This window comes from Lingula anatina, chromosome 2 (assembly GCF_051362555.1).
Source record: "Lingula anatina isolate TDL-2025a chromosome 2, LinAna3.0, whole genome shotgun sequence".
Classification (NCBI taxonomy): Eukaryota; Metazoa; Brachiopoda; class Lingulata; order Lingulida; family Lingulidae; genus Lingula; species Lingula anatina.
In genome coordinates, this window is record NC_141768.1 from 10,417,878 (window position 1) to 10,442,880 (window position 25,003).

Here is a 25,003-nt window from a genome sequence, read left to right on the forward strand (position 1 = left end):
TTTTGATGTTTTTACTGTATCTTACTGTGAAGAGCAAACATTAAGTTGTGATTAATGTGTAAGGGTCCAGTTAATAAATAACTAAGGGTGAAAAAAGTCAAATTAATGCCCTTTTCTCAACTGAACCTGGTCTGTTGGAGACCCAGCAAAGGCCAGATAATTTCCCAGCGGAATCCATTTATGAAAGTTTCTTTTTGGGCCAAATTCCAAAAAGGCTGACAATGCTTTTCAATATTTTGGCATACCATCGGAACACGATGAAGGGAGAGTGGGAATGAATAAGAAAGGCTATAAACAGATGCTTGAAACAAAAAGACATCATTCCGTGGACACCATCACTCTCTTTCTATCCACTTTTACCATTCTTCTTCATACAAATCTTGCATCCAACACTGTAACAATTTTACATGTCATTTTTTAAATAAACAACTCTTACAAAACATGCATAATCAAGATATAATAACAAATTTATTCAATGATATGAAGCTTCAGGAGATTGATGTCATATTTACAACGTCCATGACCAATGAGTGTTGCCTAAATAATACAAATGACTGTACACAAATACAAATACAAACAAACCCTCCTGGTCTAATGTACTATGGAGGAGGATAACACAAATCCTGACCCAGTCTGACACAATTAATTAATTTACAAATGATATGATACACTGTGACTGATGTCCATTCATAAGATAAAACATATTCTAAGAACCGAAGACAAATATCTAAAAGGCATAGGAGTGAAATATTAGCATGAAATACTCAATAAAAATGGATTTTGCTAGAGTTTTCTATATTTAATAACTTATCTTAACTTTAATAAATGTATGATATCAAATTTCAAACCTTTTTCTAGAAATAAGAAAAAACTGGTTCAAACATGGCATATGCAAACCATTTTATGCTTATCAGTCAAACAACTTCCTTATTTGATACAAAAAAGGAACTCCATCCTAATGCCATTAAGATACATGCATTCACATACAACTGTTATTTCTGCCTCTGCCTTACATTAAATGACTCTACTGCCATTAGAGGTATCTAGCGTCACATATCAGTTTTAATTTCAATTTTTTTACTTGTTAAATATGCAATCCAAACTCCTATCATATTTACCCTGAAAGTTGGGATATGACAGTATAATACAAAGGTGGTAAACACACCAACTATCACATCTGAAATCAGTCAGTCATGCAGCACAGGTCTCATGGCCCTCTAGGTACACATGTTAAGAAAATCAATTCTAAACCACTGAAACAAGAGAGTTTCTTAAACAATTTGGTACAGATTTGGTGGCAAATGAGGATGGTGAAGATTCATTTGAATGCTTGTTGAATGCAATATTTCACAAATATATAATGCACCCCTATACGAAATACATGTAGCACTTTCAGAATCTACATGGATGAATAAATATAATATTCTTCATGTTTCAAAGTTTTCAAAAAAGTTGCAGTGTCAGTTTTTTGAATGAATAGACCATGTTATATAACGCTTTGAAATATGAAATGCCATCAACTGTAATTTATTTTGGTACACAGTATATATTCAAGTAAGATGCTTAAACCACTGACTGACATTAAAAAAGAAAAAATCTGTTTATACCCCATTCCCTATGTCAAAAAAAATTAAAAATAAAAACACAACATTACCCTTTGATATCTACCAAGATTCCACTGACTTCCTAAAGATTTCAGATTTCTTAAATATTGTGAATAAAGATTGACAGAATACCTCACAGACAATGACTGATATGAAAAAAATATATATACACAATGAAAAAGATGATATGATGCTGAGTACCACTTGAGATTCTGGGTGTACTATACGTGATTCTTCAATAAATCTACAACATGATATCCTCAGTTCTAGCAAGTGTACAGTGTCTAAAAATTATGTACTGATGTCTTAAAATGAGACATTTTAAAATGATAACAATAAGCTTGCACAAAACCAATGAAACTCAAAACATTTATCAAACATTTAATTAATAAGCAATAAACTCCTGTAATGAAACTCATCATTTCACACAAAAATAGTCATAATCTTGATGTCTCAACAAAAATGCACAAATTGAGTTCATTGTCATGTATGTTGCAATGACAATGTCTGGCACCTTCTTGTATACTGGCAACTACCATTTTAATTGATGGCTAAGCAAAGTTAGTCAAATCAGTCATAGTTTTTTTTTTTTTTTTTTTTGGATAAAAGTTCATTTTGATTGTTTTTTGAGTCAGAAATATGCTGTCCTCTAAACTACTCCATCACTTGCGGCTTTGCTGGATTCTTTATAAATATTCATACCATCTATATCTATTTAATTAAAAAAAAAAAATTGAAGTCACACATGTTGTCATAATAGGTAGTGGTAGAAAACTGTGATATGGCGCTCTCTCTCTCCGTTACTGTCTGTCAATGGTATTAAAGAACCATTCTGTGAATTTCCGTAGCTGTGCAGCTGCAGTTTGAGATTCTTCCTGAAGGCGTAAATTGTCTTGCCGTAGCTGCTGGACCTCCATCTGCAGAGCGTCTTTATCTTGTCTCTCCTGCGTAAGAGATGAGAAAAGTCAAATATACAGAGTAAAAGATAACCCAGGGGGGAAGAGAAGAATACTTGTAGTAACCCCCCCTGAGTTTCCTACTGAAGAAATGTTAGTGAGTGTCAGTGAGCTGTCTCTCAAAAGTGGTGGTTTGAACCTCTGAGTCCAAAGCGACAGAGTTGCATTTGGCCACGCCTGTCGTTGTTATACAGGGCTCTCAGGAGGAGTAGATTTTCTTGTTTCAGGTGTTCAATTTCACTTTCCAACCCCCGTTTTGCTCTTCTTTCCTGTTATAAGCAAGAAATGGTATAATCAAGGTCAGCTCATACTGGTGAAGCAATTTGTACATTCTTGTCTTGTTTTTTTTTTTTTAATTCCTCTTTTCATATTACCTAGGCGTCACTCAAGATGTTTTGTAGAAAAAAAATGACCCTCTAACTATATAAAGGATCATCAAAGTTTCCAAAAGAACTTAAATCTCATGCATTTTAATTTCTGTTACTGAGTAAACTTTAAAAAAATGCAAAATGGATGAAGAACAGAAAGCAACACAAAATGATGATGCCAAATGTCTAAGAATCTACAATTGTCACAAAATGCACCCAATGATAGAGCATAGACCTTGATTGCACACAGTTTGCTCAAGTTGCTGACAAAAGAGAAGACAGTTTCACACTTAAAGAAAGCAGGACATACCAGCTCATCTTAGGGCTGAAACAGAAGTTAGGACATCACAGTACATACTCTGTATAGATTAGACTAAATGAGCAAGAGTAAGAGAAGTGGGGGGTGGGGTACTGGGGGTGGTAGATGGAAGGGGGACAGAGAGGAGGGAGGCATTGCAGGCTAGTTGGATCACTCCAGAAACACAATACAGTAAATGCTAACTACTATGCCAGTATGCTTTATATGTTCCATCAACCACATTTGAGGATGATTGCATTTTCATTTCTATTAACACTAATCAAATAATCAAAACAAAATTAACCATAAATGAATACTGCAATGAATAAACAAACACTTATTAGAGTGGCTAGGTAGTTACTTTACAATAGCATACTGGGTTTATACAAGTAGCCTTTTACTTTCTATATTAATTCTATTTTCAAAGTTAATGCCAACTTTACACTCTATATGTTAAAAATGTTTTCAAATTAACAAAGCTGCCTGAAACCCATGCTTTATATATTGTAAACTTGGGAGAGATACTAGTTAGAACAGCCACACAGTAGCTTTACAGGGGTCACACATTTATCAAAACTGAAACATGCTCTTTATGTAATAAAAGAAAAATAAGTTTGTAAGCTGGGAAGAGGTATTTCATTTTATTTTCAAAGGATTGGATTCAGGCATGCTCTTCTAGTTTTTTTTAGCCCATTTCTAAATATTAACAAATTTTCAGTATCTTGGACAAAAGATTTTGTTGTCGAAGATCATAACCTTTCTTTGCAGCAGTTCTTTTACATATAAATATTATACAGTTTCCCTAAGAGGCAGTGCTGAAAGTAGAAAATTTCAGGCAGTTTTAACAAACATGCTTCTTACTTTCATTTCATATTGCTTACCTTGTCTAACTCTTGCTGCAACTGCACACATCTGGCCTCCAGCTCCTGTACCCTCTGTGCCGAGGCAGGTGGGACTGGGCGCCAAGGAGTGCTGTAATAACAATCAGAAATACCTGTCACAAATATATGTGTTCTCCTTGATAATGAAGCCATTTAGTTATCTGTAGTTCCCTTAAAGGTAAGCTTTTGGTCAAATGAAAATATTTTATATTTTTAGTGGCAAAGAGAGCCTTTGAAGTGTGTGTGTGTGTGTGTGCATGTGTGCATGCATGCATATATCTTATCTCTATCATTCTGTGCTCATAACTTCAACAATTTCAAACCATATTTCATTGATCTTAAATCATTTTAGATAAGTCAATAAATTCAATAAGTGTTTTTCTTATGGCAGTCCAAAGTATTGGTCATACTACAAGTAAATTTTTTTAAACTCCAAAGAGTCTTTAATAAATGTATGACTAACGTTCTATCAAAAGCATAGCTTTATGTACCACAATTATAATATTCTGCTGCAAAAGGCAAAATGACATATTGATCAGGTAGAAATTTAGAAACCAGAGCTCTAATCTCCACATAATCATTCCCTCCTTGTTACCTTGGGTTAGCTTGTCTTGGCAGGTGCCGGTCATGAGATGTATAGCGCCCTCTGTCTCCCAATCTCCCTGCATCTCCTCCTCCTCCATGGTCATCAGGCATCTCTGCTGAATCACTGAGTGCTACACCACTGTCTGACTTGTCATTATTGACATCCAGTGCTGCAAATAAAAAATAGAAATCAAATTTAGGAGTAATTAACCCAGACTTGGACTGTACATATGATATATCATTGTAATTATAATGCCCCAAAACTTATACCTATGTTCAAATACATATTGCCAATGTTCAGCTTCAGGTAAACAAAACAAATTACTTTTCTCACTGCTTCAGTTCAACTGAAGTAGATTGACATTTACATGAAGACAAAAAAAATAAGGATGTCCAATTAAAATCCAACAGCAACTTCAATGAGACAACATTCCCTATTTGTTAACTGGTCAACAATGAAAATGGCTGCTGGAGCACCATATGTTCTGAGCTCAACTCATCTGCTGGAAGCTAGCTGGCACAAGCAGGAAGACATCCAAGGACAACATATTCTATATCAACACTCCATGTACAAATATACAGTTCTCAAATGATTGCCCAGGAAACTGTTTCAACCAAATGTAGAATAACATTTCATACCTGAGAGAACAGCTAGTCTTTTTCTACATGCCAGTTCAGCTGAGCATGTGACAGCTGCTGGTCCCAAGGTATTCAACACACACACACATCAAAGCAATGGAAATCTATAACTGGATGTCGAATACCTCAGTATATTACTGAGGGTTTTAAATGCCGAAGTGGTGAACGCTTACAAATGCTGAATATATTTTACACGTATGGGAATATGTTGGCTGTGTCTTAATGTGCCACTGTTTTTAGTCACTTTCCTTGAGAAAAGGTTGCACTTTGTAAACAGCAAAGTATAGCAGCATTCAAATAAAATAATTAATTAAATGAATTAATGATACCAGAAAGAATTAATCTAAAAGTGTGGTGATGTTGCTCGCTTGCCTCCACTTGAATGCATATTTTGATCAATACAGGTTTATAATCTAAATTTGTCACAAAGACAATGAAAGAGACATCCTTTTCATGCTTTTAAAGGTACCTTCTTGCATCCAATTTTATACCAAATATCCATTCACATACACAAGAATGTTTTCTCAAAACTTCTACATAAAAACATCTACTCACTTAATGTGACAAAATCAAATGTCTGCACTACGTAAGTATGCTGAAATTCTTGCTGCTATTCCTTTTTCTGTCTTTAAGTAACTACAGACATAACGTCGAGTGCTGTTTCATTAATGTGATTTATATCTTTACATGCTTCACAGCATGGCACACAGATACAGTAATGCCACCTTGAGGGTAGAACAACACAAAGTACACTAATGGCAGCTAGGGTTATCCGTAATTGCCCAATAACGAAGCCTGCATTGTCATACATGTTCTAACTAATAAGATGCCACATGCATCATTTTTGTCCTAGAACAACACCTTGAACAATATTTATTCCCCACAGACATCTAGGAAAAAAGTCCCTAAGAACAGAGAAACTACATGTCTATAAATGGTGCCCACAGCTGGCAATGAACACCATCATTTGTATTGGCAGCTTGAGCTATTATTAGATCAATGTCTCATCTGACACAGAATGTCGCCTTGACCTTAGCGCATGTTATGCAAATAAATCATACGCAATTATGATGAGAAAAAATGAACAGCTGCAACTTAATAAGTGTGTGGTAAAGGAAACGGAGATGAAATACTAATAAAAATATAATGAAGTATATATGTATTGGAAAAATCGATTTAAAAATAACTGTCAGTGAGAAATGGAGCCCCATTTGTTCTTTCCCTTTACCTCTAATTGAAAGGACATCAATACATTCTGTAATGATGAACTACCCGTAAACTGCATGTCTAGGCAACTTCTTACTATGTAACTTAACACACACACACACATACACACACACACACACACACACTCATGCCCTTTGTTTGGCAAGTACTCATGCTACTATTTAAGTGCATAGCTACTTGAGAGCCTCGTCTTTAAACTTGTTCCACCCACACAGACTTAACAGAACAGGAGCTGTGTATATAGTCTACCAGGTAAACCACCTGTTTTTCACCTGTTCATTGTTACATATGATGACCTTATCTGCTCCATTCTGTGGACCTGGATTGTGCTACATGAACAACTTTCACATTTTCCATGGTGCATGTCATGTATGTGCATGTGGATACGCCTGCATGCTTGTATCTGTGTTAACATATGAACGGGTGCATGCCTACATGTGTGTGTGTGTGTGTGTGTGTGTGTGTGTGTGTGTGTGTGTGTGTGTGTGTGAGAGAGAGAGAGAGAGAGAGAGAGAGAGTCAGTCAGTCCATAGGCAAGTCCCTGTGTGTATAAATAATGTAACCCATGTAATTTACCTTCACTCTTAAAATTCAGACCTCATATATGGAGTTGTCCTGTTAACTGTCAACGTGAAGATTGCCATTTCAATATTTATATCCTAAAATACTACCTGTTTTAAGTCCTCGCTACTTTGCCCTACATAATAAACGCCTAGTTACACAAGGTCCACAAATCAACTTCTGAGTTTAAGTAAATAATTTGGTTTCAAAATCTTTACCTGAACTAAATGTAAGAAGCTTACAGTAAATGCTTATAGCTTGCTGCTGAGGCTTTGACAAGTCTCTAAGCCTACTCCAGCCCACCTGAACAAGCAGGTCTTCTAACCAGCCTACCCTCTTAATGATGGCGGCCTTGGTGACATAAAAGCTGTGTTGGATTTGTACAAGGCCATTCCTGGGGCAGCTTATACTTCTTGTCAATTCAACTTCAAAGCAGCCTATTAAGCTATCTTATTACAGGTGTCTGGTCGGAAGGGAAATTTAAAGCAACCATGCTTATTAAAACATGACTTGTGTCCCTGTGCTATATTTTTTTTCTTGATTTTTTAATTTCTTTAATGTGGGTCATGAAGTATGACAAAGGTGGACAGACTTTGAGCCAAATTTGCTTAATTTTATGGTACTTTTAAATGAATATGTTTCCATATGTCAAAAAACCCACTGATTTTCTCTTTAATATGAATAGTCATTTATATGTCAAAGCAAAAAGCAAGAAAGTTGAAAGGGACAAACCATACTGCAGATACTTCACTCTAAAAGTTCTTATTTTAATTGTAAAAATTCCTGCAACTGAATCATACATCTACCACAACTTATTATCAATGACATGTATATTATGATATTCTTAACCAAACACTTTCATGACTTGCTTAAAAGGGTAGGATACAATATGCATGGCCATGCCAGCAATTGCAGCAACAATAGTCTAACTCAAAAACTGAAGGACACTCTAGTGCAACCTTGAGATTTCAAATTCATTGTTTAGCAAATAATAATCTACTTCAGGATACAAGTCTGATTGTTTCAAGTCAATATAAGACCCGATGGTGACATGGCTTGAAGACAATGACAGTAATGAAATATGTGAAAGCTGCCTCCGCATGTTTCTTTAAAAAATTTGTGGTATGCCATGCCTGCATAGTTGGCAGCATTTATGAACTGCTGCATCATAAAGCCCTCCTTTACTTGATGTCCCATCATGCATGTATGTCTTTTCTAGGAATCAATCAAATAGTGGTTTGGGAGTTGGACACAAAAGCAGCATCTTAGGAGCATGGTTGCATAAAATGACTGTTAACTATATTGTCACCAAGATCATTTTATTCTTAATCCTATGTGGGTTTAAAAACAATGACTGATCCTTTAAACATACACACACTTGGATAGACACAAATACCATATGACCTACTCATATTTTAAAGAATTTCATGGAATTTTATAGGTCTAAAATCGTACTGATAGAAAAAATGAGAATATTTTCTAAATATTACAACAACAACAACTAATAATAATAATAATAATAATAATAATAATAATAATAATAATAATAATAATAATAAAATCGTACTGATAGAAAAAATGAGAACATTTTCTAACTATTACAACAACAACAACAACTAATAATAATAATAATAATAATAATAATAATAATAATAACTGATCATGAGAGGCATGCTTCTTCACTTGTACATAATGTAATACTATGTAATACTACTATTCTTGCTCAAAAATTGACACAAAATACTCAAGGAATGTAACTATTCATTTGCCATAAGCAATGTGAAGAAAAATTTGCAATAAACACTTATATGGTAATTCTGACTTGAAATTTGATAAATATAATGAAGTGCTCACCAGTAATTGACAGAACATTGCAAATTATCACAGGCCAATTTTGTGAACTTATTTTTTTATTTCACCCAAAAACTCTCCTATGGCCCCCTTAATTTGGAGTTGTCACACCTCTAAACATTTGGTGACTGACATTTCAACTTATAAAGTTGTGTATCTTTAGTAAATATACATGCAACTGGCAACACTTACTTTCAAATGCCTTATTGGCTGCATCTACTAGGTTGTTCCAGTCCAATCCTGACGCAGCATCTGGCAGAGGGAGGATGGGGCTGTTACTGGAATGGCCATCTCGTTTGTGAAAGCTGGTGGTCGCACGTGGAGACAACCTACAATGTTACACAAATTACTATAAATACTGAACTTTTTGCTTTAAATAACCTACAAAGGTTTGCACATTAATAAAGGCATTGGAACTTTCATTTTTCAGTGGGAACCTTCGTATCATGTCAGTTCAGAAGTCATTTCATTCATTAAGAATTTATTTTTCCTGCTTCTATAACAATCAATCAAGACAGTATGTGATTGTGTGCAGGAACATTGTTCTTTCCATCAATCTAAGTTAGTTCCCATCCTTATTATTATTATTATTTTCCATTACCTTCTATTTTTCTACCTTTCTTCTGATTTGAGTGTCTCTCTCTAGTGATACGTCTGTCTGAATCAACATCCCCATATAACCTAATATAACACCTGGAGTCTCACCTTTGTTCCTTGGAGAGTTCCTCCCTCCTGGTGGATATCACCTGAGCTGGTACAGCAGTGGTGAAGATCACATCACTGCCGAGCTGCATGTCCATTGGAAGTAGAGACTTGCCACGCACTGGAGGTCCCCCACCTGCCAAACTCTCATCCGACAGTGTGCGCTGTAACCTGGCTCCGCGCTTGGCTGAAAACTGAGCCTGAGGATTTGTGCCCTTGAATGTGAGTAAATAATAGTTGGTGTGGGTTTTTAGTCTCTCCATTCATTATAGCAGAAAAGCAACAGGAATGTCATGCTTTATTTTTGCATCTAGTGACAGATGGATTCTCAAGGCTCTTTGTTGAACATAAGGTCACATATAAGAGACAAACCAAAAGCAATCATATGTACACCACAATGTTATTCAGAAACTTTGTCTAACAATGTAGGAAAGAAATCAAGAAAAAGATCCTATCTTCCTTCTTCTATTTATTAATATGAATCCCCCATAACACAGTTCAAGAGAGATGATTAAAGATATCATATATCTTGTTATAATTTTTATGCCAAATTGGTCACATTATCAATTTTTTTATAACCCACCTTATTTTGACGAATCTCTGCATCTGATACATCAGGGTCTATGAGCCTCATAAGTTCCTCTTGGAATGACATTGTTGATTGGCTGGTTGGCTTTGGAGGCAGTCCCTTAGGTGGCAGTGCAGACACTCCTGGTCTTAAACGTGCTGAGAAGGAATCATCTGGCACTTGAGCATTTCTAGAAAAACAAAACAAAACAAACAAACACACAAAGATTATCATTTGTTAAGAGAATAATAGATACAAAATCCCCTTTCAGGAAAAAAAAAAAAAAAATACACCTGAGACTATATCTATAGGCTTTTTTTTATCTAGCTTCTTGCCTTGGTGAGGTGTGTGTCAAGAAATAATGTAGAGCAAGGAAAGAAAAAACATACACCCCCCTAATGAATTTCTATTTATATAACTACATTTATATAACTGCACTTGTAAACAAAACAACCTTGGATCTGGTTGTCTAGACACTTAAGACAGCATTTCTCTTTGAAATAGTAAATATCCACATAAAAACAAGACATACAATGTGCATGTTAATGACAAATTTCTATTTGCACACAAGTCAATGCATACTAAAATTCTAAATAAATAAATAAATAAAAAATAAAAAAATTAATAAAGTAATAATAATAATCTGATTTATATAGAATGACCTGACATCTCTTTTATTAGATCTCCACCCCTTAAAGAAGAGAAGAATTTCATCAGCTGTGTTAAGTTACAAGAATGATGTGATTTTTTCTTCATTGGAAATATTGGAACCTATCTCAATATTAGCTGTTGACTGAAGAAAAAATAACATCATTCCACCCCTTAAAGCTTTTATAATCTAACAGAAATTGTGCGAGCTTCATGGGAAGTATTTTAATGATTATGTGCTGCCTGGTTCTTGAATGTTTCAATGATGCTAAAAAAATAAATGAATAAATACCAAATTACAACTGCTACTAACACCAGAAACAAATTTCCATATTCACCTGCATCACTGGCCTAGCTATGCACACACAATAAATAACTAGGAAAATAAATTATAAAAATAGTGGAATATTTATGTCAGCATGTACAAAGGGAGGGGCTGGGAGTGGGAATGGCAAGTAGAATTTTATCCCTTCTCTGATGCCATATTACCCACTCACTGTTTCGTATGATAAATCTTTTTTAATCAGACAGAAAAATCATCTTTATCAGTAAAAGTTGATTTGCTGTCAACAACCCAGTACATTTATTCATTAGATCTATAAAACCAATAGACAGCTCCACTGTCCATTACTACATATATCCTAAAGACTTCATTGGCATCATGCCAACCCCTATACACGTGAAACATTATCAGGCAATTAATAGATGACAATTACTATAATGCTTTAGTCTCTTGCCATTTTTATCTCTCTTCCCCGTGAAATTCTCACATCTAAAACGCAGTTTAACAACCAATTTCATATTGAACAACCTATCAACAATTATGTGAACTAACAATATGTATGTCAATATTTGTCTATTTTTAGAATGGTTGGTTTCAAGTCATAGTTTGAAATGGGATAAAATTGTTCCTTGTGACAATGTACAAAACTAGATAAAGAGACACATGTTAAATAATGTATCAGAAATCTGAGGTCATGTTGTGTATGAATCACCAGGGGAAATTTACAAAGTGTCCACAAAATAGGCTTCATTAAAACAACTAATGAGGTCCCCTCAAACTCTTACTTTTAAATGATTTATGTAATGAAAATAATACTATATAAATTAGGGAAATTTTTAGCACTGTCAATTGTTCACTTATTATGAAGCAAGAGTAGTTCTCTTAATATACTACACTAGTTGTCATTAAGGCACTTTCTGTGTTCACATTTTCAAAGGATTGTTTAAATATTTCTTTGCTGGGTTGGACATTTTTACCTAGCTGAACTCTTGGATCAATCTTTTTAATGTATTCCTTCTATTACATGTACATGGCAACCTTTGCCATCCAGGCACCCATGCTTTTAGAATAAATTTAAAACTGTCAACTGCACAAGACCCCTGGGAACTAGTGATACCTAATAAACCTGTCTAGGTACAGATGAGATGAGATCAATAATCTACAGTTGAATTATATACTTGCTATTTGACTAGACCTTCTTGTGATTAATCAGAGAAAAAAAACTGGTTTAAGCAATAACCAACAAATTATATATATTTTTTTTAAATTTCTGACATCCAATATCCTGTGGCAGCAGTTCAGCTATATATATGGCAAATGACAACCACTAATTCCTAAAAATTTTTTTTTTTTTAGTCAATCGCTTTTTTTAAATGATGCCTGGGCCATGCAAAATTATATATTTGTCTGAACCCACATATTTTTTGTGAATACAATGGATACTTGAAATTGGCAACATTTGGAAACCAGACTAGTGCTAATACAATAGTTTCAATCAATAGTTTCATTTCACTCCGACAAAAAAAGAAAAAAAAAATTTTTTTCGCATCGCTCTTGAGGCAATGTCCTCTTCCAATTTAACAGATCCAAACAGTGAAGGTAAAAGGTAAAGGTTAAATCTTATAGACTGATATCCTTGATGACTGAGTTTACTGAAGGTCATTATCATGGCTGACTGAAAACTATTTCTGGATCTGCTTTAAATCAGTCTACCTGGAGACACCTTCACATCTAACTTCAAAATACTCTGAAGTCTGTCATAAGGTTGATCTAGGCTGTGTGTCAGCAAGACTCATGATCAGCTCAGCTTTTCCAGTCCAATGCTCTTTATATTGGACATAAAATACAGTTCCAGCTGATTGTTAAAATATTTTGATTTTTCTTTCTTTCCCTTTTCCAGGACACAATGATTTTCACTCAACTGGCTCTCTTGATTTTAGATGCAAACTGAATATATTTTTCCTTCTCTGAAAACAATAAATAGCATGTCTATGCAAATTTGACATCTATTAGCTAATTGCATCCCCATTTAAATGCATTAAATTTTGGTATATTAGGCATACCTGTTAGACTTGGGACTACTGCTGTTGCTGCTCATGGGAGACATGTCTAGATATGGGCGACGGAATGCTGACTTAGCGCCACCTATCACTGGGGTAGTTTGACGACGATCATCTGAAAATAAGAAAACAAACATATACAAGGCAGCAAAGCTGTCAAATGTACAGACAAAAAGCAGGAAATAACAAAATAGGCTACTGTCAATTCTGATGCAAAAGTACATTATGTTAAACTGCAAATTCAACATCAAATTTTAATTATGCTCAACAGGTAATACCAATGTAAGTAAAATGTGCAACAAGCATAAGGCTTTCAGAAAAAGAAGTCAATTAGACTGCTTTTCCAAATCAGGATGCATTTTAGTCCTGTATTTCTTTTTTGAAAGTTTGGCAACCATAAGTAACATGGTTTTCCCATAATGGTCATCATGGCAGCAGCACCCAAAGTTGTGTTTTCTTCTATTCTGATGCAATATTACATAATGGTTAACAGCATAATGACAATCAATTTTTAATAATAAAATATACATATCATGGATTTTCAGAAAATGTGACTAGCATGAGTCTTCAAGCCTGTAGAACTTCAAAGTCACACCTTGAAAATGCCAATATGTGAAAAACTAAATTTTCACAAAAAAAAAAAAAAAAACAAGGCAGCAAAGCTGTCAAATGTACAGACAAAAAGCAGGAAATAACAAAATAGGCTACTGTCAATTCTGATGCAAAAGTACATTATGTTAAACTGCAAATTCAACATCAAATTTTAATTATGCTCAACAGGTAATACCAATGTAAGTAAAATGTGAAACAAGCATAAAGCTTCAGGCCCATGGGAGTTCAAGTTCACACTTTGAAAATGTAAAACTTCCAGAAAAAGAAGTCAATTAGACTGCTTTTCCAACTCAGGCTGCATTTCAGTCCTGTATTTCTTTTTTGAAAGTTTGGCAATCATAAGTAACATGGTTTTCCCATAATGGTCATCATGGCAGCAGCACCCAAAATTGTGTTTTCTTCTATTCTGATGCAATATTACATAATGGTTAACAGCATAATGACAATCAATTTTTAATAACAAAATATATGTATCATGGATTTTCAGAAAATGTGACTAGCCTGGGTCTTCAAGCCTGTGGAACTTCAAAGTCACACCTTGAAAATGCCAATATGTGAAAAATTAAATTTTCACAAAAAAAAACTGTTTATCTGGCAGATTACATTGCCTACTGAAGCTGTATTTTAGTCCCATGTTTCTTTCCTGTAAGTTTGAGAACAGTAAGTGACATGGTTTTTCTTAAAAGGTAATCATGGGAGCAGTGCCCAAAATAGGTTTTTTTCAAATTTTGATGCAATGTTACATAATGTTTAACAGCATAATGACCATCAATTTTTACTAATAAAATATTAGTATCATGGATATTCAGAAAATGTGACTAGCAAAGGTCTTCAGGCCCATGGAACTTCAAAGTCACAACTTGAAAATGCCAAAATGTAAACAAGACAGCACTGTTCTGAAATGTTTTTTTCCCCATTTTTAACAATTTTTAACATAAAACAAAATTAACAGTTTACTGCCATTTTTATATGATCAACTAAGAAAATTGATGACATGAGAAAAGTATCAATAGAGCAGTGTTAAATGTCCAATTTCTTCCATTCTGAGATTCTGAACATAGTGAATGATTGAATCTGACAAATTGCAATGATATGAGTTTATTTCCATTTTTGAAACTCTATTATACAATACATGATAACAAGTTTACCATCATTTTTACATAATCAACTAACAATGTTGTAAAGGTGCAGGAAATGTCAAACAAACACTTTCACGTATCTTATTAGTTTAATAATGAGACTGTTAACATGCCTAAAGAAATGTGAAAAAACAGCATACCTTCTAAAATAATGGCACGATTATGCTGATTTACGAACTCAACCTGCATTTTAGTAAAATTGACCACTCCTGTGACTTTCATGACAATTGGCCCATCTGTTTTTCTTATATTGTGTTTACAGTGTTGCATATAGGCTGAAAAGTGTAAAAAACAGCATAACTAGTAAAATAGTGGCCCGATCATGCCGATTTTCGAACTTGACCTGCGTTTTAGTAAGATTGATTACTCCTGTGAGTTTCATGACAACAGGTCTATCGGTTTTCCTTGAAATGTGTTAACAGTGTTGCATATATGCTGAAAAGTGAAAAAACAGCATAACTACTAAAATAGTGGCCCGATCATGCCGATTTTCGAACTTGATCTGCGTTTTAGTAAGACTGATTACTCCTGTGAGTTTCATGACAACAGGCCAATCGGTTTTCTTTGAAATGTGTTAACAGTGTTGCATATATGCTAAAAAGTGAAAAAAACAGCATAAATTCTACAATAATGGCCCGATCATGCTGATTTTCGAACTTGACCTGCGTTTTATGAATATTAGTCAGCTCTGTAAATATAAAGCCAAAAAGTAAAACTGTCTTCCACTTATGGTGTTAACGCTGAAAGTGCACGGCGACGGCGACAGCGACGGCGACATGATCGGCGACGGCGACGGCGACGACAGACGCAGGTGATGGCAATATGTACAGACACATCTGTGTCTGTACATAATAAAATACACAGATACTTTTTTCATTGGAAAATGAATAATTATAACAATCTAAAAATACAATGATTTACAAATAAGCCAACATCAAAACACAAGCAACAAATAACATCTACCTTTCCCATGATCCCTCGGGGCTAGTTCCATAGTTGAGCCGTGCTGTGGGCGTGACCGACTGCCTGCGTGGGATGAGTTGCTGGACAAAGAAGACACATCACTGATCTGACTGAGATTAGAACTGCTGATGGAGGGATTAGAGCCACTGATCGCTGCCAGCATGCGGCGGTGGTCACTCCCAGATTGGCCTGGGGAGCGGTTTTGGTTAGAGCCAGTGCCAGGACTGGGCTTGCCACTGCTGCTGCCACCATGGCCATCTTGTGAGGGAACAGGAGTGGTGGTGGAGCTACTCTGATGCATGTGGTCGGAGGTAAACCTGGCAATACAAACAATGGAATATATAATAAAGATTCTAGGGCCTGAGGTATCCCTGATAAAATATTTCATTATCTCTAAAGATAATCTGTTATAAAAATATAATAATGATTATTAGAGCAGAGGTATATGTAAAACAAAAATATCATAATAAGGATTATATCTTCCATTATCAGCATTGCAGTAGCTCTAGTCAATTAATTACCTAGACTATAGATTTTCAATCAAATGAAACTTTGAAGTTGTACCTATAACTAAATGATGGCATGTGATTTAAAAGTTGCTTTCCTATAAACAATGCCTATATATATATATATAATAAAATTTAAAATAAATCAAACATTCTAACATGACCTGAGAAAAACCAATAGTGTCAGTGACATACCCAGTCCCTGGGGTTGAGGCAGTCAGGACCTTGTAGCCCTGCTCAGCTGAACTCAGGTAATTATTATTGTGATGGCCCTGTAGACCTGTGGAACCAGTCTCCCTATACCAGTCTTCATGGTCTCCTGTCTTCTGTGATAAACCCTGGAATAATAAGATATAACATAGTGGTTCCGATTACGTAAATGCCACAGAATAGCACACAAACATGAAATGAGATCAATGACCTGTGTAGTTTCACTTCTTAGCATCTAACAATCCAAGCTTAGTGTTAGTCTAAGAAGCAAACACGTGTATCATGCACATATAAACACCCACACGTATTCGCACCAACACACACACAAATGCACACCCTTACACAAATTCTAGTTGAAGTTACACATTAAGGATTTAACTTTACTTTGACACTATTTCAAACCAAAATAACCCCTAAAAATAAAAATAGCAAAAAACAAAAAAAAATTCTAATGACAAAGCTGCTCTGTTCATGTGGTCTGGATGCTAAGGTTGGAACTAACCCTCATCTCTCCAAGCACTTGCTTCAATTTGTACTAATAAAACTCTTCACACTCTTTAAATGGTTTCTGCCTATTTCAGACTTCATCCATGAGATGACTATTTGTCCAAGGTATAATTTAGCCTGTCAGAAAAGATTACCCTCGAACATAGAAATTGCATCAAAACCTTACTAATGACGTCCAAGCTTGAGGTTTCTCATCACTCGGATTTCTCTTTCCTTTTATAAGTGACGCAAGCAGGAAAGTAGCCTACGTGCCACAATCTAGGTAGGCTCTTAGTGATAGATTGGTCAAGGTCATTTCTAGCTGTGTAGCCCCTGGTGTGCTATGTAATCCCTGACCTTTACATGCACAAATATAATAGATGGTTTACCCAATAGCTGTCCTCCATATGCAGCTGTCATTAAAAGCAAGGACAGATCTGAAGTGACTGAACACTATAATACCCAGTGGGCTGGCTTAAATGGAAATGCATTATGATGAGGTTTTTGGTATTAGAGATTAACTGGTACTAATTTGTTTCATGTTTTTTTTTCTTTGTTTTACTTCTTTGCAAATTTTTACATTGATCTATTTATTTTTCACATGGTTAACTTATGTTATTTACCTGATTTTGACACTTAAGTCCTCCCTCCCAACATCTAAATTGAACATTGTACTTAGTATCTTTATAGTGAGATGTTATAAATTCAGTAAGCTTTATATTATCCCCAAATCAAAAGAATTTCATCACTGGCCACAAAGCTTTAACTTGTGCCAGAGGCAACAAATCTCACAGTCTAAATATTGTTAGCAAGTTCCAGTTTTCATCTCCCTTTACATGACACTAGTTTTACAGCCATTTTAACTGGGTTGTCAGTTGGCACTTCACACAGTAGATTACTTATTATTTATTTTTAATTCTGACCTCTCCCCCCCCCCCCCCTCTCCCTCTCTGACATACACACACCTACACACACACAAAGACACACACACACTTAATAACCAAATAAATTCCACACAGATCACATAGTCCATGTTTATCAATGCACCTACTAAGATCAGATAGTTTAGGCCAGGTTCCCAGTGAAATTAAAATGGCTTTACCAAGTTCTATCTAAATGGGCCGGGGAGGCAAACACAAGGCTAACTTTAATTACAATGGCTGTGTAAAAGACACCAGAGCAATTTGATTGGACTCAAGTCAACATGTCATATCTTAAATGGAAATTCAATTTTACTCACATCACTAGACAACTAGATTGTTTAACAATGAATTCAAAGATTCTCAGTTTTTTTTTTTGCTCACAACATAGATTATCTCCTATATATGATCTAAGTTAATCCATTTGTGAACACAATACCTCAGCTATGTTAGCAGTAACTATTATGAGTGTGATTTACTTCCCACATGAATTCCCAGTGAATATCAAGAGTAATCAGTATGCCTAGTCCACCGCTTACCTAATGGCTATGACAAAGCTATGCAACATCCATTGTAAGTACTCAATGTCTGTTATGTTTATGCCCACACAAAACACTTGTTTAATATAACTGTTATTGTAGTTGACTTTAAAAATATGTGACCTAGATGAGTTGACAATACTGAGTACAGTTTTATTTCCCCCAATTTTTGTTTATTGCACTAAGCTTTTATAATAAATCAGCTTAAAAAATGATAATAATAATAACAATAATAAATAAAAAAAAACAGAGCTTGGAAATGTTTTGACTTGGAGTTCACACAAAAATTCTTACTTGGTCTCTCCCAGAGTGCTGAGATGAGCTCTTGCTGGACCAATTCTTCACTAAAATTAAAGAAAAAAGTCCTTTAACTACTTTATATTTAGCAAAATAGCACTATTAAGATGAGGAAACTTTCAACTACCTTTTTTACTATATAATGTGATTTTCTTACATTTTGACAAAAAGAACCATACTTGAAAAGAAAAAGAAGCAACACAAACATAATATCCAAGATGGACACACTTCAAATTGTCTATGCTATAAAATTTTGACATCAAGCATTTATAACTTAGTAATACAATATTTTGTTCAATATTATACTGTAAAATTTAAAGGAGCTCTCCTCACCCTGTGGTTCAGGCATCTGGTGAAGGGTAGTGTCCACACTAGATCCTCTGCCTTTAGATCCGTAACTAGCTGTGGAAGACAGGGTGTTTGTGTTGCTCCCACTGTGGCTGGTAGAGTTGGAAAGTTTGGATTCAGACCTAGAGAGATAATATGAATTCCGGAAATCAACTCATTATTGACTACTAGTTAATTAGTTTCTTTATTTTCAGGTGTGTTAATATGCTTAATAATTCATAGTTTCAATTCTCTTTTCTTATAACAGAACTTTGCACCTAAAAGGGCTTAAAGTCAAATACTTTGGAACTTCATTTCCCATCAAACACATTCTTCACACAATCTTCACTGCAGACTCTATGCAATCACAAACCTCACCCAACTTCCTCCACATTTCCAAAGTATATTTCTCTGTACACGCCACACATTTTAATACTCCCTTATAACCAGCTACAACTCTTAACATGTTGTCCAATTTCCAAAATGCACAGAACTGTACACAAAGAAAGAGTCATCCATAAAACACAATGCTCATAGCACTATTGCAGATTAAAAAAAAAAAAAAAACTTCGACCACAACGCTCTGAGCATCAAGGTGTCCCCTCTCACCTTGGATTGTAAACCCCGCTGCCAGGCAGACTACGCATAGAGCTGCGCACAGAAGGCGGCAGGGAGTCATCTACATAAGCATGCTCAACAGAGTAGACAGTGTGCTGGGAGCTCAGAGAGGACTGACTGGAGTAAGGGTCCTCAGGTATTCTAGAAACAGCAGAAGAATCAGGGTGCAAAGAAAGGGTTACATAGATAACTGCTAGGTCAATATGCACATGTAAATTTGGCTTTTTTTATTTCAGTTTCCAAAGTTTAAACTTGGTTAACAGGCTTTTTTTTTTTTTTTTTTTTTGTGGCACAAGCACAAATTACGTAAGACAGAACTGTATGGTAGAATCATAGGTAATCAAATGATAGATTTTTTTTTACTTCATAGGATAGAAAATTTTATATGAGAAATATACTAGCTTTGAATATTTTTTCAGTTGAACAGTTAATGTAAATCCAGGTTTAACCAGAATAAGTTCAAAACCCAAGTTATTTAGTGCACGTGGACCCAGAAGTAACATGGAAGCATTACAGGAATATATTAATGCTGTTTTCCTCTTGAAAATGTTAAATTATATGTACATAAGTATTTCTATGAGCAATTTAAAGATTACCAGTGAACTTTGAAATATATAAAAGAAAAGTAGATCATGACTTCAGCAGACAGCCAAAGTCTTATTGCGACAGTGGTCAACACTAATAAATGAGTTAAAAGAAACATTAGTTTTACAAATTAAGAAGTGCTACAGAAATTGTATGACAATTGTTAATCTTGTATAATTCAGTTACATATAATCTAAATTGCATTATAATGAGTGCTAATTCACTTGACATTTATTTCTCATGCATTACCAGTCAGTACATAAAGCATTAATTTGTGCTAAACATAACATCTATTAACTATGTTCATAAAGCACTTGTTGAGAAGTATAATCCAGAAAGATGTTCCAGAAATTACACTGTGTGGATAAAAGAAGCACCCAAAAAAAATTTTGTTTTAAAAATACTGATTCTAATTCAACAAATTTTACTATATACACTGAGGTATAATGATGCTATATCCTCAGAAGCTCTAGGTGTAAGAGGCAATGTTGTGAAGCAGCATGAAGGGCAATTTCACTTTATTATAATCATGAATGATTGAAAGTTACTAAAATCTTAAGGGTGGTATGCCTTTTTTTTCCTTTCCTTACCCACATTTTAAAAGCTAGAGGGATGAAGAAAGCAAAGCTTCTGATAAATCAACCTTCTTTGAGTAAATTGACCCATACCTTCTTGGAGTTCCATCCTCAAATGGTGGGATAACAACCACTTTGACAGTCACCGAGGTACGTAACAGGTCTACCATATGTTCATGCGATAGTGTTGCTGTGGCAACTTTGCAGATCTCAACCAATCGGCTGCCTTGTCTCAAACCAGCTTGCCAGGCAAATCCGTATGGTTCTACATCAGATACTATCCCTTCATAATGGACATGAAAGCCTAGCTGGCCCAAGCCATTACGCCGTAATGTCATTTCCACTGTCTGAAGTCATAAAAAGATTTTCATTTAAATTCTGTTTAAAAAAATCTAATGAGATATTCTTCTCTAAAATAGACAGAAAAATTCAACAAATAAAGAATTAAACATTAAGATAGTATATTCATAACAATTTGATTAATAATAATAAATTGATTTAATATTTAGGCTTTTGCAGAGTGAAATTTAAATTAAAATTCTTTCAAGTTGCACATTCCACTAAGCTATTAACTGTGCACTTATTTCAAATGATCACTCACCAATGCTTTTTCAGGTATAATATCCTATCTTATTATTTTCTTTTTTTTTTTGAAAACTGCATTTTTGAGGCCTTGATATGAGTCCCAAGATGGCCATTTAAGATATGCACACAAATGCGAAATGCCAAGCTCTAATGTGGATTGCTTTTATAAATGAACTCTTTGATGTGTGCCCCACAGTGTTACAAAATGCACAATTTGATAATGTAATATAACACAGTGTAAATTCAGTATGGCACAACCTAAGGGGGCTGTTCATCATGCAATATAAAATCCAAGAGCAACCATAACCCATGAATGCCAAAAAGCAATCAAATTAATTTTATATTAAATTTTGTACCTTCCGACCACTTCAGCTCTAAAGTACCCAATCTTATCAATGATTAGGTAATTTGATGCACAATCACCTTGTGAATTTGTGGAAGATAATTCTTTGAGCTGCCTTTAAGGGCACTGTAAAACAACACTCATCTGATAGGTGATAAATCTTTTCTATATCAGGCTAGTGCCGTTTTGGTTACTTCATTATTCTTTTAAGATGCTTCTTTGTCGTGATACAATATAAATCAAAAGACAGGGTCTATATCATCAAATTACCTTCTTATATCCTGACTTCCAAGAAACCGTGAAACTGTCTTTGCTTTAAAATAATTGTTTTTTTTTCTCTTCACATTATAAGAAACCAGGGCTCATCAATCCAGTCATGGCCACAAGATTGATATGCTGATAGCCAATAAAGATCACAGTCCAAAGAACCCATTATAAAGAAAGTGTCTAATGAGGCCCAGCAAGTATGTCTTATTGTCTGGCTTATCTCTAATTACATTTAGGGCAATAAAATCCATCCATATTGGACTTCTGTTTAAGTATAGTATGTGTCAAATTTAATTTCTTTCAAAGTTTAAGTCATATACATTTGCCGTTTTAATTTGATTGAATCACATGTGGATCATATAAGTAATGGTTTTCTGTATGAATGTTCTACTGTTGAAAGGTATTTTTGTTTTAGGGCATCAGTTTCCACATGAGACAATCAATGTTAATCTAAATATCCAATTTCTTGGTTCTTTTCATGATGGATGATGCATCAATTTGTTGTTCATGTGACTAATCTTAGAGATTAGGACAGATTAGGAGGTAACTGAAAACTTTTTCATCCTTATATCTTTTGTCTATTTGTTAATCAATTAAAATTTATATTCCTAAGTCAAGCAAGCTACCAATTAATGCAGTGGTGCAGGCTTCAAAACATTTTGTTTAGAAATCAGATACATATTTATCATTCATGAATTATTATTAATTTCTTTTGTAAAAAGTAAAAAATTAGAAGAAAAAGAAAAAGTTTATTCCATATGCTATGGTACCTCAATTCCCTGAGTGACCACTTGCAGTCTGCTGATGATTTCCTGGAGTTCCTCTGTGATGTCACAGCCAGCGTGGGGCTTGACAAGGACACATTCCCCATGGTCATAGTAGATTCTTATACTGAAACGGGTTTATTACATAAATAATGGAATGCTATGGAAAACACTCTATGAGCATAGTAAATTATTAAACCACTGTTAAATCATGTACAGAAAGACATTGGTACATTAAGTATATTAAGTGATATAAGTAGTTTCTTACTGAAACAATGGACTGTTTATACATAGATTACAATCCTAGTTTCAAAATCCACTGTTCAATTATTTTTTCAATAGTTAATCACTTTCTAAAAAAAAACCCTTGTTAAAAAAAAAATTCTTACCTGTCAGTCCCTGTGGTCCAGCCAATGACTGACTTACTAGGGATGGTGAACACGACATCCTTGCTCTCTTCCTCTATAACCACCACACTATCTGGAGCTATGGCCAGGAAACAGTTGATGTTGGAGTTCTGGCTGAAGTCTTCAACCTGGAATTGAAGATCAGAAGCACTGTAATTACACCATTTCTGCTGGTGCTTGAAGATACTACTTGTTTTTATGAGCAAAATTAAAAAAAGAAATTATTAACAATTATTAATTTTTTTTTCATTTTTTCTTCTTTCTAGTGAAACTGCATGATATACTCATGCAGGATAGCAAATTTTTTATCATCACCAGATGTCTATAATTCCACTGACAGTTACAAACTGAAAACAGATGTAGATGACTTCTTTATTTCTCTACCTGTACGCTCCATACCACTCCTCCCTTAGCATAAATATCTGGCACCACTTTCTGCTTGGCACGTTCTTTCTTCCTTCCACTGCCCAAACCAAACTTGCCTAACAAGAGAAATAGTTTTTTTAATGAATATGACAAACTACATTTAATGATGACATTTAAAGTGTATCCCTTATGAGTTTACAACATATAAGCAATGCTTCTTTTATATATCCCTGATAAAAACTAAGGTAAGTTTGAAGTCACTCTTTTTTGTCAAATAAGACAAATTATTATTTTTGAGATCTAGAGCCCTATAAATACCAACCAAATAAATGATAAATTCTCATTGCTTTTCATGTGTCACAAGTATGCGTAATTATTCCCAATAACTTACTTAGCTTAGAACTGGACTCTAAGGCTGTTGTACTGATGTAATTGGTTGCTAAGTCTTTTAGATACTCTTGTCGTGTCCGAGTTGCCATGGCAACAAATTTTTCTGATTTGTGTGCAGCATTTTCTGCATTTATTACTGGAAAGAAAATGTGAATTGTATTAAAAAATACGTCCAATAAAAAGCAAAAAATACCTCAGATAAAGATGGAGACCCATCCTTGTCAATAACAAAACCCATCTATTTTTTAATAAAGAATTGTCCACAGGGGGCTTTGATTCCCATTTCCGTATTAAGGAAATAGATAATTGCATTACCATGTCAGCACGTTCCAATCAACATTTTTATTATCATTAACTTGACTCATGAACCGTATTCGTAATGAAGTGCAAACTGTCCCTCTTAGACATCACCAGCATGAAACAAGATTAGGGGCAAAAAAGTATAGCAAAATGAATTCCATGCTCTGCATCACATCCTAGTGAACTTCACGTTATGGATGTTTAATTCATTACTACAGACTTAATCACTATGGGGCAATTTCCTTTGTGCCTTTTTCCTGCACTTATCCATTGGTATAATTGAAAAGACAATTATTGCCTTAAAGATAATTGCTATATTCATGTTTTCTCAAGTAAGCACAGAGATGGGGAAAACTGCAAAAAGTTGGCCATTCCACAAAAGATGATGTTTTATGCATAAAAATAGCATTTTACTATAAATGTGCTTATGTAGAGAGATAATAAGGTTCAGTTTATTCTGTGCTGCGAATATTTGTTTGTTTGTTTTATGGAATGAATAGATGCCTATTTGCAAACATCATATTAGCATCGTCACCATGGCTAGAGATATGAAATGTCAACCTGAGATTGGTT

At 34.6% G+C, this 25,003-nt stretch overlaps 1 protein-coding gene across 10 annotated transcripts in view; it reads right to left on the reverse strand.

The window, feature by feature from the left end:
* Window positions 1-449: 449 nt before the first annotated feature.
* Window positions 450-25,003, reverse strand: part of LOC106176958 (signal-induced proliferation-associated 1-like protein 2) — a 51,160-nt gene continuing 26,606 nt past the window's right edge. For 8 of the 10 annotated variants that reach the window (XM_013559551.2, XM_013559552.2, XM_013559550.2 and 5 more), the window contains 17 exons: window positions 24,132-24,266; window positions 23,759-23,856; window positions 23,357-23,502; window positions 22,974-23,094; window positions 21,102-21,355; window positions 19,840-19,989; window positions 19,237-19,373; window positions 18,901-18,950; window positions 16,647-16,789; window positions 15,946-16,262; window positions 13,235-13,346; window positions 10,256-10,430; window positions 9,676-9,887; window positions 9,163-9,299; window positions 4,703-4,862; window positions 4,108-4,198; window positions 2,589-2,829 (listed from right to left, as the gene is read on the reverse strand). In XM_013559551.2, coding sequence (XP_013415005.2) covers window positions 2,680-2,829; window positions 4,108-4,198; window positions 4,703-4,862; window positions 9,163-9,299; window positions 9,676-9,887; window positions 10,256-10,430; window positions 13,235-13,346; window positions 15,946-16,262; window positions 16,647-16,789; window positions 18,901-18,950; window positions 19,237-19,373; window positions 19,840-19,989; window positions 21,102-21,355; window positions 22,974-23,094; window positions 23,357-23,502; window positions 23,759-23,856; window positions 24,132-24,266 — 2,588 coding nt within the window. In that variant the 3' untranslated portion in view covers window positions 2,589-2,679. Of the gene's footprint in view, window positions 2,549-2,588; window positions 2,830-4,107; window positions 4,199-4,702; window positions 4,863-9,162; window positions 9,300-9,675; window positions 9,888-10,255; window positions 10,431-13,234; window positions 13,347-15,945; window positions 16,263-16,646; window positions 16,790-18,900; window positions 18,951-19,236; window positions 19,374-19,839; window positions 19,990-21,101; window positions 21,356-22,973; window positions 23,095-23,356; window positions 23,503-23,758; window positions 23,857-24,131; window positions 24,267-25,003 lie in introns of those variants that run through there. The other 2 variants (XM_013559554.2, XM_013559555.2) reach the window with 2 other exon arrangements.